The sequence below is a fragment of the Thermobia domestica genome, chromosome 10, assembly GCF_964235325.1.
Source record: "Thermobia domestica chromosome 10, izTheDome1.hap1.1, whole genome shotgun sequence".
NCBI classification, from domain to species: domain Eukaryota; kingdom Metazoa; phylum Arthropoda; class Insecta; order Zygentoma; family Lepismatidae; genus Thermobia; species Thermobia domestica.
In genome coordinates, this window is record NC_137463.1 from 24,821,110 (window position 1) to 24,838,221 (window position 17,112).

The 17,112-nt window shown below is 34.6% G+C and overlaps 1 protein-coding gene across 1 annotated transcript in view; it reads right to left on the reverse strand.

The window, feature by feature from the left end:
* LOC145661951 (uncharacterized) overlaps positions 1 to 17,112 on the reverse strand; it is a 201,818-nt gene that overhangs the window by 5,486 nt on the left and 179,220 nt on the right. The window contains exon 8 of the mRNA XM_081727300.1: positions 9,667 to 9,928. Coding sequence (XP_081583426.1) covers positions 9,667 to 9,928 — 262 coding nt within the window. The remainder of the gene's footprint in view (positions 1 to 9,666; positions 9,929 to 17,112) is intronic.

Consider the following 17,112-nt stretch of genomic DNA (forward strand, 5'->3'; position numbering starts at 1 on the left):
TACCTGGGTCTTATAGTTTATGTGGGATACGCCCTTTCTAGGACAATTTTAACCGATTTGAATGAAACTCGGCATATGGGGGTTTTCGGACATGCTGATTACGAATACCATTTCTATTTTTACCTGGGTCTTATAGTTTATGTGGGATACGCCCTTTGTATGACACTTAAAACCCAATCACTCGTAAACGAAGCAACATATTGAGTGGTGTTTCCACATTTAGCAATAGGTCATCAGGTACTACATGTCCCAAAATTAGTGGCCATCGAGGTCAAAGGTCAAAATACTTAAAACCTAATAACTCGAAAACGGAGCCAAATATCGAAGTGGTGTTTCCACATTTAGTAATTGGTCATCAACTACTATAAGTTCCAAAATAATGACCATCGAGGTCAAAGGTCAAAATACTTAAAACCTAATAACTCGAAAATGGATCCCCATACTGAGGAGGTGTTTCCACATTTAGTAATTGGTCATCAACTACTACAAGTTCCAAAATAATGACCATCGAGGTCAAAGGTCAAAGTACTTAAAACCTAATAACTCGAAAACGGAGCCAAATATCGAAGTGGTGTTTCCACATTTAGTAATTGGTCATCAACTATTACAAGTTCCAAAATAATGACCATCGAGGTCAAAGGTCAAAATACTTAAAACCTAATAACTCGAAAATGGATCCCCATACTGAGGAGGTGTTTCCACATTTAGTAATTGGTCATCAACTACTACAAGTTCCAAAATAATGACCATCGAGGTCAAAGGTCAAAATACTTAAAACCTAATAACTCGAAAACGGATCCACGTATTGAGGTGCTGTTTCCACATTTAGTAATTGGTCATCAAATACTACAAGTTCCAAAATAATGATCATCGAGGTCAAAGGTCAAAGTACTTAAAACCTAATAACTCGAAAATGGATCCACATTTTATACATTTTTGTGCTATTCAAATAATAGAGGAAACAAATTTCAGTGGTCTATTTTATTTTTGTACCAATCAGAAGAAAAGCAAAGATATGCCATTTTAACTATTTAAACAAACGAAAGGATACATTTGAATGACCTATTCAAATTTCTACCAACGAGAAATGCCATTTTTACTAATCAAATAAATAAAAAAACCCGAAGAAGGATCATTTTAACAAGCTCAGAATTTATATACATTTTGTACTAATCAAATATACGAAAGAATAAATTTAAGTGACCTATTCAATTTTGTACCCATGAGAAATTGCATTTTAACTGGCTCAGAATTTTACTACTCAAATAAACAATGGAGTATTTAGTTTTGCACCACCGAGAGAAAAAAATGAAATTGCACCATTTTGGAGTATTCAAATAAACAAAGGACTTATAATTTGTGTCAACTCTAAAAAGGGTCATTCTGTATTATTTCAACAAACAAAAGGAAAAAAGCAAAAAAGGACCATTTTAAACTAGTCTAATAAACGAAGGCATAAATATGAGTGAGACCAGAGAAAAAAAACGAAGAAGACCCATTTTAACTAACTGAGAATTTCTGTACTTTTTGTACTATTTGAACAAACAATGGAATAAATTTGAGTGGCCTGTTTTTGTACTAACCAGAAAAAGCGAAGAAGGTCCAATTTAGCTCAGAATTTATGTACCTTTGTACTAGCCCAATGAACGAAAGAACAAATTTGGGTGTTCTACTTTTTTTTATACCAAACAAAGAACCATTTTAACTAGCTCAAACACAATTTTAACTTGCGCAGAATTTCTGTAACGCAAAAATTAATTTGGATGGAGTAACAAGAAAGAAAGCAAAGATATGTCATATTAAATATTTAAATAAACGAGGGGATAAATTTAAGTGATCTATTCCATTTTGTACCAAGGAGAAATGCCATTTTTATCTAGCTTAGAATTTCTGGTGCATGTTGTATTATTTAAACAAAACGAAGAGCTAAATTTGAGAAAGTGAACATGAATCATTTTACTCAAATTGGATGGAGTATTTAGCTTTGTATGAACCAGAAAAAAAGTGAAGAAGGACCATTTTAACTAGTTCAATATTTCTGTACAATTTTGTACTACCCAAATAAACGAAATTTTATTTTTGTACCAATCAGAAGAAAATCAAAGAAGGGTCATTTTAAATAGCCAAGCAGAAAAAAGGAAAGAATTAACACTTTGTACTAATCAAGTAAACGAAGGTATAAATTTGTACTGACCAGAAACGGAGAAGACATTTATTGAGGTGTCCTATTTCCTTTTTTACCAACGAGAACCATTTTTAACTGGCTTAGAATTTTATACCTTTTTGAAAAATTTGTATCAAATCGAAAAAAACAAGGAAATACCATTTTATATAGCTCAGCATGTTATAGCTTTTTGTGTTTTTGGTCTACCCAATTTCTTGACCATGTTGTACTATTTAAACAAACAAAGGAATAAATTTGTGTGACCTATTCACTTTTATAGCAAGCAGAAAAAGCCCCTTTTAGTTTTATACCAACCACGAAGGTCCATTTTGTATTACTCTAATAAATTTGGGTGGTCTATTTCATTTTTGTAACAATCAGAAGAAAAGATTAGAATTTTATATCTTTGTGGTGTTACATTTTGTATATTTTTTGTGTCATCCAGAGAACAATTTAAATTGACTCTCCCTGATAATTCAGTTGCCGATAATTCAGTATTTACATGTGCTAGTCCAATGTTTGTAATCTATTAAATTCTTAATATTACAATACTACAAATTGATCCATTTAACAGTTCAATTCTCTGTAACCCCTTGTAATTTTAACTCTCATATGTTCTTCTATTCTTACACAATCAAATGCATATGCTACAGTGTCTCATTGTTCATTTACAGAATTAAATAATTGTTTATCTTTCTCTAAAAATATTTCTACTATTTCTTTGATATAATAATCACACTCTGTAATGTATTCATATACCAGATTAAATTTTTTTCTCCACAGTATAAGTGTTCTTAATATTGCAACCTTTAAAATGAATTCTTTAAATAAAGTTTATAGATTTTCTCTCTCATTTCACGTTTAATTAAGATCGTCCACACCTTTTGTAATAATTCGTAATCATACTGCAGCAAACAGTTGTGATCTTTTTCATTTTCATTATGTTTAGAACATGCTTCACATAATAATACTGAATTTGGTGTATACTCATTAAATAATTGTATAACACATGTATTACTAATACTTTCACTAGTACACCCGCACTCATTAGCTTCCACTTCAAAACAGGTAATATTTGAAATACTGTCATCATCACTTTCTGGGAGTATTTCATCATTATATCTATTATACCGTCTAAAATAATACACTTCTATTTCCTGTGTTGGATATATGATTCTCACTTTATCACGTAATTCAACTGGCAAATCGGGGTCAGACGGGTGAATTAACAGTATAGGTTTTTCGTTTTCACGCTGAATTTCTTTTTCTCTAGGTGAAACATAAACAATTTCCATACTAGTCATTTTTCTGCTCTTCAGCAAAAACAAATCAAGTGTGATACATCTATTTATATACCTAGAATAAAAGCATTCTATGCATTCTCCGTGTTTAATATGTTTTAAGGCAATATAACATCATGATGTATGTTCTATTATTTTCCAAATATACTCCATAAACTTATATTCCATTATAATAAAATACATAAATGCAAAAATATATATATTTGTCTTCTTGGACTTAGACGAGGAAAGAAAATTTAAAAAAATAATTGAATCGTTGATCAATAGGCAGTACCTTAGCAATACAAATGTTAGGTAACGCATTCGTAACGTTGCTTAAATATCTGCAGCACTCTTTATAGATGGTGTGGAACATGGAACTTTGAAAACTTTTCTTACTTTGATATAATCTCTTCTTCTGCTGTGATTCAAAATGGCCAAGTATGCTGTTATGATTTGTCGTCATTCATCAGTTTTCTTTAGAACGCTAATTGCTATGTAGTCTGTTCTACATAATTAAGTTATAATTGAATTATTACGCAACTCTGGTTTGTTAAATCTCACGTTCAAATATTTTATGAGCCTTAATTTAAATTGTTCTCTGGATGACACAAAAAATATACAAAATGTAACACCACAAAGGTATAAAATTCTAATCATTTCTTCTGATTGTTACAAAAAATGAAATAGACCACCCAAATTTATTAGAGTAATACAAAATGGTATAATGGACCTTCGTGGTTGGTATAAAAATAAAAGGGGCTTTTTCTGCTTGCTATAAAATTGAATAGGCCACACAAATTTATCCTTTGTTTGTTTAAATAGTACAACATGGTCAAGAAATTGGGTAGACCAAAAACACAAAAAGCTATAACATGCTGAGCTATTTAAAATGGTATTTCCTTGCTTTTTTCGATTTGATACAAATTTTTCAAAAAGGTATAAAATTCTAAGCCAGTTAAAAATGGTTCTCGTTGGTAAAAAGGGAAATAGGACACCTCAATAAATGTCTTCTCCGTTTCTGGTCAGTACAAATTTATACCTTCGTTTACTTGATTAGTACAAAGTGTTAATTCTTTCCTTTTTTCTGCTTGGCTATTTAAAATGACCCTTCTTTGATTTTCTTCTGATTGGTACAAAAATAAAATTTCGTTTATTTGGGTAGTACAAAATTGTACAGAAATATTGAACTAGTTAAAATGGTCCTTCTTCACTTTTTTTCTGGTTCATACAAAGCTAAATACTCCATCCAATTTGAGTAAAATGGTTCATGTTCACTTTCTCAAATTTAGCTCTTCGTTTTGTTTAAACAATACAACATGCACTAGAAATTCTAAGCTAGATAAAAATGGCATTTCTCCTTGGTACAAAATGGAATAGATCACTTAAATTTATCCCCTCGTTTATTTAAATATTTAATATGACATATCTTTGCTTTCTTTCTTGTTACTCCATCCAAATTAATTTTTGCGTTACAGAAATTCTACGCAAGTTAAAATTGTGTTTGAGCTAGTTAAAATGGTTCTTCTTTGTTTGGTATAAAAAAAGTAGAACACCCAAATTTGTTCTTTCGTTCATTGGGCTAGTACAAAGGTACATAAATTCTGAGCTAAATTGGACCTTCTTCGCTTTTTCTGGTTAGTACAAAAAACAGGCCACTCAAATTTATTCCATCGTTTGTTTAAATAGTATAAAAAGGTACAGAAATTCTCAGTTAGTTAAAATGGGTCTTCTTCGTTTTTTTTCTCTGGTCTCACTCATATTTATGCCTTCGTTTATTAGACTAGTTTAAAATGGTCCTTTTTTGCTTTTTTCCTTTTGTTTGTTGAAATAATACAGAATGACCCTTTTTAGAGTTGACACAAATTATAAGTCATTTGTTTATTTGAATACTCCAAAATGGTGCAATTTCATTTTTTTTCTCGGTGGTACAAAACTAAATACTCCATTGTTTATTTGAGTAGTAAAATTCTGAGCCAGTTAAAATGCAATTTCTCATGGGTACAAAATTGAATAGGTCACTTAAATTTATTCTTTCGTATATTTGATTAGTATAAAATGTATATAAATTCTGAGCTTGTTAAAATGATCCTTCTTTGTTTTTTTTGTTTATTTGATTAGTAAAAATGGCATTTCTCGTTGGTAGAAATTTGAATAGGTCATTCAAATGTATCCTTTCGCTTGTTTAAATAGTTAAAATGGCATATCTTTGCTTTTCTTCTGATTGGTACAAAAATAAAATAGACCACTGAAATTTGTTTCCTCTATTATTTGAATAGCACAAAAAGGTATAAAATGACCTTTCTTTGATTTTCTTGTGATTGGTACAAAAATAAAATTTCGTTTATTTGGGTAGTACAAAATTGTACAGAAATATTGAACCTTCTTCATTTTTTTCTGGTTCATACAAAGATAAATACTCCATCCAAATTTGAGTAAAATGGTCCATGTTCGCTTTCTCAAATTTAGCCCTTCGTTTAGTTTAAATAATACAAGATGACATACAATTCTCAGCTAGTTAATATGGCATATATTTGCTTTCATTCTTGTTAATCCATTTGAATAGCCCAAAAAGGTACAGAAATTCTGCGCTAGTTAAAATTGTGTTTCTTTGATTTCTTTCTCATTAATACAAAAGTAAATAAGCCACTCAAATTTATTCCTTCTTCAGTTTTTTCTGCTTTGTACAAAATTGAATAGATCACACAAATTTACTAAATGAGGAAACGTTATCTCAATATGTGGTTTCATTTACGAGATTGACCTTTGACCTCGATGACCATTATTTTTGAAACTTGTAGTAGTTGATGACCTCTTGCTAAATGTGGAAACAGCACCTCAGTATGTCGATCCATTTAAGAGTTATTTGGTTTTAAGTATTTTGACCTTTGACCTCGATGGCCACTATTTTTGAAACTTGTAGTAGTTGATGACCAATTACTATATGTGGAAACAGCACCTCAATATGTGGATCCATTTTCGAATTATTAGGATTAAGTACTTTGACCTTTGACCTCGATGATCATTATTTTGGAACTTGTAGTATTTGATGACCAATTACTAAATGTGGAAACACCACTTCGATATTTGGCTCCGTTTTCGAGTTATTAGGTTTTAAGTACTTTGACCTTTGACCTCGATGGTCATGATTTTTTAACATGTACTAGTTGATGACCAATTACTAAATGTGGAAACACCACCTCAGTATGTGGAACCATTTTCGAGTTATTAGGTTTTAAGTATTTTGACCTTTGACCTTGATGATCATTGTTTCGGAACTTGTAGTAGTTGATGACCAATTACTAAATGTGGAAACACCACTTCGATATTTGGCTCCGTTTTCGAGTTATTAGGTTTTAAGTACTTTGACCTTTGACCTCGATGGTCATGATTTTTTAACATGTACTAGTTGATGACCAATTACTAAATGTAGAAACACCACCTCAGTATGTAGATCCATTTTCGAGTTATTAGGTTTTAAGTATTTTGACCTTTGACCTCGATGGCCACTAATTTTGGGACATGTAGTACCTGATGACCTGTTGCTAAATGTGGAAACACCACTCAATATGTTGCTTCGTTTACGAGTGATTGGGTTTTAAGTGTCATACAAAGGGCGTATCCCACATAAACTATAAGACCCAGGTAAAAATAGAAATGGTATTCGTAATCAGCATGTCCGAAAACCCCCATATGCCGAGTTTCATCCAAATTGGTTAAAACTGTCATAGATAGGGCGTATCCCACATAAACTAAGAACCTAGGTAAAAATAAATATGATATTCGTAATCAGCATGGTCGAAAACCCCCATATGCCGAGTTTCATTCAAATCGGTTAAAATTGTCCTAGAAAGGGCGTATCCCACATAAACTATAAGACCCAGGTAAAAAGAATTCTTTGTTATGTAATCTTCTATGTTCGTAGCCTCTGTGGGAAATAGGGGTTAAAAAAGGGAACAAGTACATCCCCATTATTCTCTAGTTTGTTGCTGTGTTCGAATAGGGGTTGGAAACGATGCTCATAAAAGAGAATGAGTCCACCCCTAAAAATGATCATAAAAGGGAATGAATAATCCCTGCTATGTTTTATCTGCTATGGTAAAATAAGGGTTGAAAAAGTGATCATAAAAGAGAACGAGTATACCCCTTAAAAGGGAATGAATCATGTATTCTCTGCTCTGCTGTGTGTTCGTAATCTCAGTGTAATTTCTGTTATGTTAAAATAGGGGTTGGAAAAAGTTATCATAAAAGAGAACAAATACACCCTTGCTATGTTACGTAGTCTTATGCTCTTATATGCGTTCGTAGGGGAATGAATATTATGTATTCTCTGCTATGTTAAAATAGGGGTTGGAAAATAAGCCATACTCTTGTATTAGCTCTGCTATGTTTAAATAGGGGTTGAAAAAGTGATCATAAAAGAGAATGAATACACCCTTGTGTTATCTGCTCTTCTATGTGTTCGTAGGGGTTGGAAATATGCTTATAAAAGGAAACGAGTTCACCCTTGTTATGTTACGTAGTCTTATGTGCTCTTCTATGTGTTCGTAATCTTATGTGTTATCTCCTATGTTAAAAAAGGGGTTGGAAAATATGCTCATAAAAGAGAATGAATACACCCTTGTTATGTTACGTACTCTTATGTGTTATCTGCTCTGTTGTGTGTTACGTACTCTTATGTGTTATCTGCTCTTCTATGTGTTCGTAGTTAAAATAGGGGTTGGAAAATATGCTCATAAAAGGGAACGAGTTCACCCCTTAAAAAGTGGTCATAAAAGAGAACGAGTACACCCCCTAAAAAGTGCTCATAAAAGGGAACAAATTTATCCCTAAAATGGAGGTCGTAAAAGACCGTGGGCTCACGGTGTACGGTGCTCAATTTCCCAGGTTGTCCTAGGTTGTCCTAGGTTGTCCCAGATCGATCCATTTTCTACTACTTTCATTGTAATTCAAAAAAACAATTCCAATGAAATATAGGACCCAGGCTTTTAAAAATACACTTTCTTTTTGAAGACTGTGTCCAACCTTTCACTAAGGAAGATCACTAAATAACAAACGAACAAACAAATCACTTGTACTTTTAAAACAGATGGAGATAATTTGTATGAGTGTTTACTTTGTTGCAAGGTTAGAATGAGATTTTGAATTTCAAGTTATGAAATAACCTGTAGCAATAAAGAAGCAATAATGGTCATAACAGTGATAATAAATACTTTTTTTGAACATTAAAAATGTACAGAAAAGTAACACAGTGTGAAACTTATAATTTAATAACATGCTTAATATACGTCACAATTTTTAAATATTAATAAAATTCTGTTTTCGAAATACAATCTGTGTAGTAGTAATGTATGTATATACAATAATATATTACAATTACGGAATTTTTTCCATTGTAGAGGTTCATAGTAATGTGAAATACAAATACACATTTTTCCTGTCTTGTAATTTGGTTGCTATATAATTAATAATTTTGTTTTCATTTCCTCGCGGCACACCAGTGTGCCGCGGCACACCGGTTGGGAAACGCTGATATAAATAATAAACATTGAACCTATAGGCGCGGTAATATGACTAATATGATCATAACATGGTGAAACTATCTAATGTACTCTAAGTCCAACTTTCTTCAATACCTAATTCTGTTCGATACTTATGTGAAAATATATATGTATATATGACAGAAAAAAAGTATTCAGGTAGGAGAAAAGATCCTGTATCTAACGAGTTAGGGGGAACCCAGGCTATGACTTTTCCTTTCAAGCGCTATAGAGGAAATTCATATAAATTCAATAAATCGAAATAGATCGCGATTACAACATCGATTACAAACAATTATAGCTTTAGATATGAAATTGCACTAAATAAAAATAAAGCTTTAAACTCTTTTTCTCTGGGCGTAGATTAACATTTACCATACGACATCCCTAGCCAATAATGTCTAGAATATATGAATTACAATATAATCATTGTTTATATCAGACAGTAATCCAAGAGCGGATAAACTCATGATGTAGACTTGCGACATTGTTTACATCAAACAGTAATCTAAGAGCGTTCGATTCCCGGCGGGAGCTCATGTGGTTCGGATTCCACGTTAATCAGTAGGTCCACGTCTCATATAGCCTCGCTGCTGAACGGGACGCTAAACTAAATTCAACATCAACAGTAATCTAAGAGCGGATAGATTCATAAAGTGGAACTTGTGTTCTTTGATCTTACCTTCAGGCCCTGCTTCACTGCTACCTTCTGTTGTGTCTGTTGTGAACTGCACATGTTTACGATTAGAGTCTTTGTTCCTAGGAGATTTGAGGCTGGATGTTCCTTTCGTGGTGGAAGGTTCAACCACGAGGACGGGTAAAACCATAGCAGAAGGACTGGGAGATGGTCCCTCTTTATTTAGTTCCTGATTTCCCGCTTGGCGGCGAGAGCTTAAACAAGTCGTAGTTCCTGCAGGCTGATGGTCATATCTCACTGTGGGTATCTGCAAGAAAATAGGAGGGAAGTTAGTTGATTGAAATACAAATCGACACATCAATGAATGAAATAGACGAGATTGGATCAAATAAAAACGAGAATTAAAGTAGCCGAGGAATAATTTAATATTTGTTGATATAACAACAGTGAACATCTGGTAATACTGCCTAGACTCGTTTGTTCGTTTGGGGCCGCGGTGGCTCAGTGGTAGAGCGTTCACCTCTGGTGCTTGGGGTCCCGGGTTCGATCCCAGCCCCCGCCAAGTGAACTTTGTGGTGGACGGGTTTTCTTCGGGTTCTCCCGTTTCCTCCCACCTTCTTCATTCATCATCACCGTCTCTTTTAGCCTAACCGGCATAATCGTGGGACGTAAAATTTCATTTCATTTTCTTTTAGCTTGTTCGTTTTCTCAATAGCTACAATGGCTAAGCGGTTAGCGTACGCGCCTTTAGGGTGAAGACCCGGGTTCGATTCCCGGAGGAAGCTCATGTGGTTCGGATTCTACATTAATGAGTAGGTCCCGTCTCATATAGCCTCGCTGCTGAAAAGGACGTTAAACTTAAAATCAACTCATGAACTCAATAGCTACAATGATAAGTAAACAGATATACAAGGTGATTGACGAGGAAGTGAAAATGCTTTGGTACTGGTAGTATGGGTGATTGTAAGCAAAAAGTTCCTATGAACATAGAACCGATTCTCAACGGTTCGCTAGCTATAGGTTGTTAACCATTTTGAACACCTCCTTACGGGAAAGTACTTTTTTTCTCGGCACGTAAGTGCTATAGCGCGGTAAGGTTTAACCTTTTGAATGGCGTATAGTATGGTACTCTAATGTGCGTGATAAAGAAGTTATAAGGGAAATTTCCAAAATTGTCTCGAAAAATTTTCCGTTTTTTCGAATAATTTGTGGGAATTGGATGACAGCACTGTCGCCAAGGAAAACAAAAAATATAACATAACTCGTTGTATGCCAAACAACGATGAAAAGTTTTAAGAGGGTTATCGACGTCGAAATTAAATTGCCGCAAATTTTAAACGTTTCCCTAAATATTTCATAAACTTATAAAGAGGAGAAAAATTACAAGTTGTTGTTCTTTTAACAATGTGATTTTCCAAATGATAGCGTAGTTACAACTCCTCTGAATGTTTTGGTTATGTACAAAGCTAGGAGCGAATTGTTTTTTCGCGTTAAAAAGTTGATTTCCTAACTTTCAAACAACGGAAAACTTTCAGAGAAGTTGCAACTACGCTATCATTTGTAAAATCATATTGTCAAAAGAACAACAACTTGCAATTTTTCTCTGCTTTATACTTTCTGAGATATTCACGAAAAAGTTTAAAATTTCCGGGCAATTTAATTTCGGCGTCGAGAGCCCTCTTAAGTCGTTAGCTTTCATAGTGAATGAGACAAAAATATGTTATCATTGATGACTGGTAATTAAAAGATCGTCCACTGGAAGTCCTGGAAATCAATTGATAATAAGAAGAACAAATACGGAAGTGAATCATCACAATAAAATCGAAGACAGAAGGTAACCTTATATTAAAAAAATGTAGAAATAAGAAAATGTACTGTAATGTAATATGATCAGGACGTAATTAAAATTTGAAATCCACTAATAACATAATTAATAACGACGACAACTGTTTATGTTAACGTTTAACACTAATATTAAACATCTACAGTCACCTGGAGAAATCAAGCGAACAATCATTGCTCGTCTAAGAAAGTGAACTGATTTTCCGAACGCGATTCAAGTAAGCCAAGTAGAGATGTTGGGCACAAAACGGTTGATAATTGTCTGTAAATAATATAGTAGAGCTGATGAGCAAGGTGACTGTTCGTTATTTGGTAGGCGGGAACCAAGAAGAGATCAAAGGTTAAATAAATATCTATTAACCAAGCAACGACATATTTTTAAACGTCATAAATGTTCGATTTTCTCGAAAACTGCGCATCAGAATTTAATTTCTAACATGTTATGTTGTTCATCTTCATATGAGCTATCGATTGATATGTTTCTTACGTTTGGGCAATGTTATATTTAACCCTTTAATGGGCAAGCACTGGTAGCATTACCATTAAAATATTTTGTTTGTTTTTATGGTTGTACCATGACTTCCTAACCATAATTCCATAATTTTAAAAGTATTTTTGTACTTTGGTTACAATATACAGGATCTTTATTTCAAAGCAACATTGACATAAAATAGGTCTTATGTGTAGCTACTGAGCAGCATTGCCCTATTATGGTCAAATATCATAACAATACTCTCAGTAATTACCAGCAGTTTCGTTGAAATATTTTCCTACAGAGCAAGAAACCACAAATAAAAATAATAATAATAATAATAATAAAAACTTTCGCGGAACGTAGGAGATAAAGCTTCTATAATACTAAATTTGACTGTCTCCTGTTGACGAAGATTCGAAGTATCTAAAAGAGCGACCCGCAAATCATGTATATGAATATTGTTTGAAAGTAATAATGCCAATTAAATGATCACTGAAGTTATAATTTGTAAGGATAACGCAATTGAATGCGATGCTGCTTGAGACCAACAGTGCCAAATAAAGGGTTAAAGAAAAAATAAAGTTTTAACGAGTTAATAATAATTTTAAGCTATATCTTATTAAAGGAGCACGGTAGCTCAGTGGTAGAGCGCTTACCTTTGGTTAATGGAGTCCCTGGTTCGATCCCTGGCTAAATAAGTTTGTGGTGGACAACATCATGTCCCGTGGGTTTACTCGGGGTACTTTTACTCCCGTTCTATTCTACATTCTCATTCCACAAATTCTTCCATGATCATCCACTTGTCTTCTTTAGCCTAAAGAGCATAATTGTGGGACGTTAAATTGAAAGGAACATTGTGTCATTATGAACATCTTGTTGAGGCTATAGCTTACTTTAGTATCAGTCTCATCCTAAATGAGCGGTGTGGCTCAATTTTTAACTTTTCGAAAATTTAATTTTTCTGGAATTTCTCGAAAACAGCGCATGAGGATTTTACATTCACCCACATAATTTTCTTCAACTCGATTCTCGATTGGTATCCGATGTATGTTAAAAAAGAAACAAAACTTTTTTGAAGTAGCGTACCAACTAGTAGAGGTAGCGTGCTATGGCCACTGAGCGCAGCTGGTGGCAGGGTTAGATAACAAGTTGCTGTTTGCGTCATTTCGCTATGACCGTTAGTGGTCGAGCTACAGCTGCTGAAATGAACACGTACACAAGCTGTTCGTCGGATTAATAATACAGTGATAACGAAAAAGCTTGAGAAACAAGGTGCGTGTGTGAATTCTTGCTACAAACTTGGCAAAACATTAACAGAGACATTTCAATTGCGTTTCAATTCATTCAGGGCCTCCTTGTCCCAAAACAGCACTCATGAGTCGGTCAAAGATCAGGGTAATGTTAGTTTTTCTTGATTGGAAAATTATTTTCCAACATGAATTTGTATCACGGGGTCAAATGGTAAACAAAGATCTGTACCAAGATATTTTAGCGCGATTGAGTGATGTTGTGCGCAGGAAGAGGCCTGAATTATGGGAAACCCAGACTTGGATAATGTACCGTGCCGATGCGCTTACTCACGCTTCGTTCCTCATGCGCAGATATCTGGCAAAACATCAGACTCCTGTTGTGCTCCATCCACCTTATTCCCCGGACCTTGGGAATGGTGTCTTGCCAGTAGAAGAACTACTTTGACGGGAACATTGCTTTAAGAAAAATGTTGTATAATTACCAGTAAAATATCATAGAGGGTTCGATTTCTTTTTGAACACACCTCGCATGTCTCATTTTGTGACAAACATATTTTCACGTTTAAAGCTAATGATATCGTAGAGCTAAATTTGATTTCCTTAATTTGAACTTGAATTTATTTAAAAGAAGAAGAAAAATATACATGAAATATTTATAAGTGAACAAAATCGGATTTTCAATGTATGTTATTAAGACAATAACTTTTTATTGTGTTTTTAGAATATATGGGACGTGCACGAATTGCGCATTTGTTTCGTTAAAGAAAAATATGCAATTCAGATGTTATTTCATCTGCTTTAAGCATCGAATATGAACCTCAATTCCCGCCTATCATCTACGTATGCATCTTATCCGGGCAACCTACTGGGAAAATAGGAAGAATTTAAACAGAAGAAACAATGTACTGTAGTTTTTTTTTCTGTTCTAACTGCAACAAAGCCGCTGCTAGCGAATGAGATAAACTTAGGTTCTATGTTTATGATACAAGCATCTGTGTGTGTGCTCGAAAAGACATGAGTATGGAAGGGGAAAGCAGACAGGATAATCTGCTTATCACAAATGTCCATTTTGAAACTAGATACTCTTTCGACAGCATAAAACGGCTTTTCATTGCCCAGGGAATGTAACACCTGAGGTCGTAATACTATATTTGCTCCTTACTTTAGCTGATGCATTACCAAGATGAAACTCATCTCGCTTCAGAATGGAGAACTATTAGGTTGTTTTCGTCCTTTCTGTTCCAGCATTATAATAAAACCCACACGAGTTTTCCATCTATGCACGTTATGCTCCTTTTTTTTTTTTTTTTTTTTTTTTTACATGTATTCTGCAACGAAGCTGGAACACAAGAATACAGTGGGTAATGGAAGGATATCATTGCATTCTATAAGACGTTTGTAATCACAAAAGGAACTATTTCTTATAACTCTGTTTGTCAAAACTGTTAAATCCTGTTGCAGCATTTTTGGTTCTTACAAGCATTTCGAGTTCACCTCTAGTGCGAGGGGTTCCTGATTCGTTCCGAGGCAATGTCAGATAACATTTTGTGGCTTTTCTCCGATTTATCAATTTTCTCTCACATTCTTGTTTCGCCACTGCTATAATCATTCGTCTCCTTCAACCAGGGGCGGATCCAGGACTGACTTCTGGGGGGGGGGGGCAGTGGGTTTGTAATACTGCTACTTAGAGCTACTTTTAAGAGCTCCAAACTCTGGTATGGGTTTTATTTATATATAAAATAAAAAAAAAACTTTCCTCTTCTGGGGGAGACGATTGCCCCCTGGATCCGCCACTGCCTTCAGCTTCAAGGACATAATCGTGAAACGTAAAATAAAAAGATATATTTTTACCTTTCCCTTTGAGAGCTCTCTCGTGGCTAAGTGGTTAGCGCACACGCCTTTGGCGTGGGAGACCCGAGTTCGATTCTTGGCTCAAGTTCATGTGGTTCGGATTCCACGTTAAGCTGTAGGTCCACATCTTATATAGCCTCGCTGCTGAAAGGGATGCTAAGCTGAAAATCAAATCAAATCCTTTCCAGAGAGTACACTGCCGGCTATTTAAAGGTGAAAGTGCGGGCGAAGGAAGCTATGACATATGGTATTATTCCATCATGGTATTATGGTATTATGGTCAGTACTATTCCATTTAAGAATTTTCAGATGTTGTGTATTACGTGTGGTTGGAGATTGTTCTGTTGGAAAAGAGTCCAATGAAGAATATCCGAAATTGAAGTGAATTGAATTAGAGTTTAGTACCCCTTTCAGCAGCGAGGTTATATGAAACGTGGACCTACAGAATTAACTGAGGGCCCTAACCCCATGAGCTCTTGCTGGGAATCAAAACCGGCTCCTTAGCATCAAAAACGCGTAGGCTATCCATATAGCCGCGAAGCAGTTCAAAAGGATATGGAGTTCAACAGGTTCACACAGTATACAGGTTATAATCAGGATGTGTAGGTGGGTTATCAACATTACGTTAGAACGTTTTCCTGGAGAATATGTAAAAGAAAACAATGACAACTTTACCAAAACGCCCTGTTATGGACAGGTACGGTAACGCATAATGACTATGCATGATACCTACTATGTCGCTACATAACTAACAGTGGATAAGACCATTGTGTTGCTAGTGACGAAAACTGAATTTGTCGGAGGAGAGAATGTCATGTTGACATTGTCAGTACTATTCCAGCAGCATATTTCCTCTGAAGTACAGCACAACAAAATGCAGCAATAGACAAAATAATAATAATAATAATAATAATAATAATAATAATAATAATAATAATAATAATAATAATAATAAAAACATTCCAGACGATGTCGAGCAGTAGGTGCTACACACTGAATTCTTGAGCGAGTTGTCATGATGTGACTGTAGCATTTGCAATAATCATATGGAAAAGATGACTATCTTCTTCATATTCGATGTGAGAGAGCTGCTTGGATCTTTGACGCAGATATATTCCTTCTTTCGTGAACTGCCGATTTAATATTTGCATGACTATGACTTTATTTCGTCCAATGTGGACACGAATCAGAAGAACCCGCAACCAAAGGCATAAATCTGCTTGTATTATGACTGTCCATTTGCCGACGGGGCATATATCAACCGTCGGGCATACTAACATAGAGAAACACACTCCCACCAATATCTACGTCTCTATCATTCTCTTGGTTACTGTTTTGAAAGACCACGGCCAGCGCACGTGACAAGCAGCGGAGTAGCGTCATTATTTATCTTATGACCAGTAGCGTACGCAGGAATTTATTTCGGTGGGGGTTCAAACTCAATATGAGGGTATTTTATATTAAAATTCCTAAAATTGTCCCTAAAATTAGGCTAAATTTACACAGAAGTCGAAATTTCGGGAGGGTGGGTCCGAACCCCCAGGACCCACCCCCTGCGTACATCCCTGCTTATGACCTATAGTCTAAATATTCTGCAAATGTCCGATCGATCTAATGACTTCTTGATATTGCAACTTTAATGATTAGACATACGATATTAAGCTGGAGCGTGCTTGTTACGAGTACATATCGTGGGAGCCATAATTTACATAATCAGGAGATAACAAGGAGGCTTAGGAAATGTAATTCACCGATTTGAATGAAACTTTGCACTTGTAGAACATCGAAAAATAATTGACACTTTTTTTTTTTTTTTAATTTCGGCAATGGTGGTGGTCTTGGCTAACTGCAGAGTATTTCAATCCTTAAGATTCTTTTTTGTAATTGTAATCATCAGATTGGACCTGTCATTTTGAATTTTGTAATTTTGACGTCAGATTCTGAATCAGCTGTCCTTAAACCCTTCGTGACAGTCTGTTTTATTCTATATTAAATGATTGTTTTCCGTCTATGCTTGGAGATCACCCCTAACGTTGAAAGGGTAGTTTCTATCCTTAAACCCGGACCAATGCC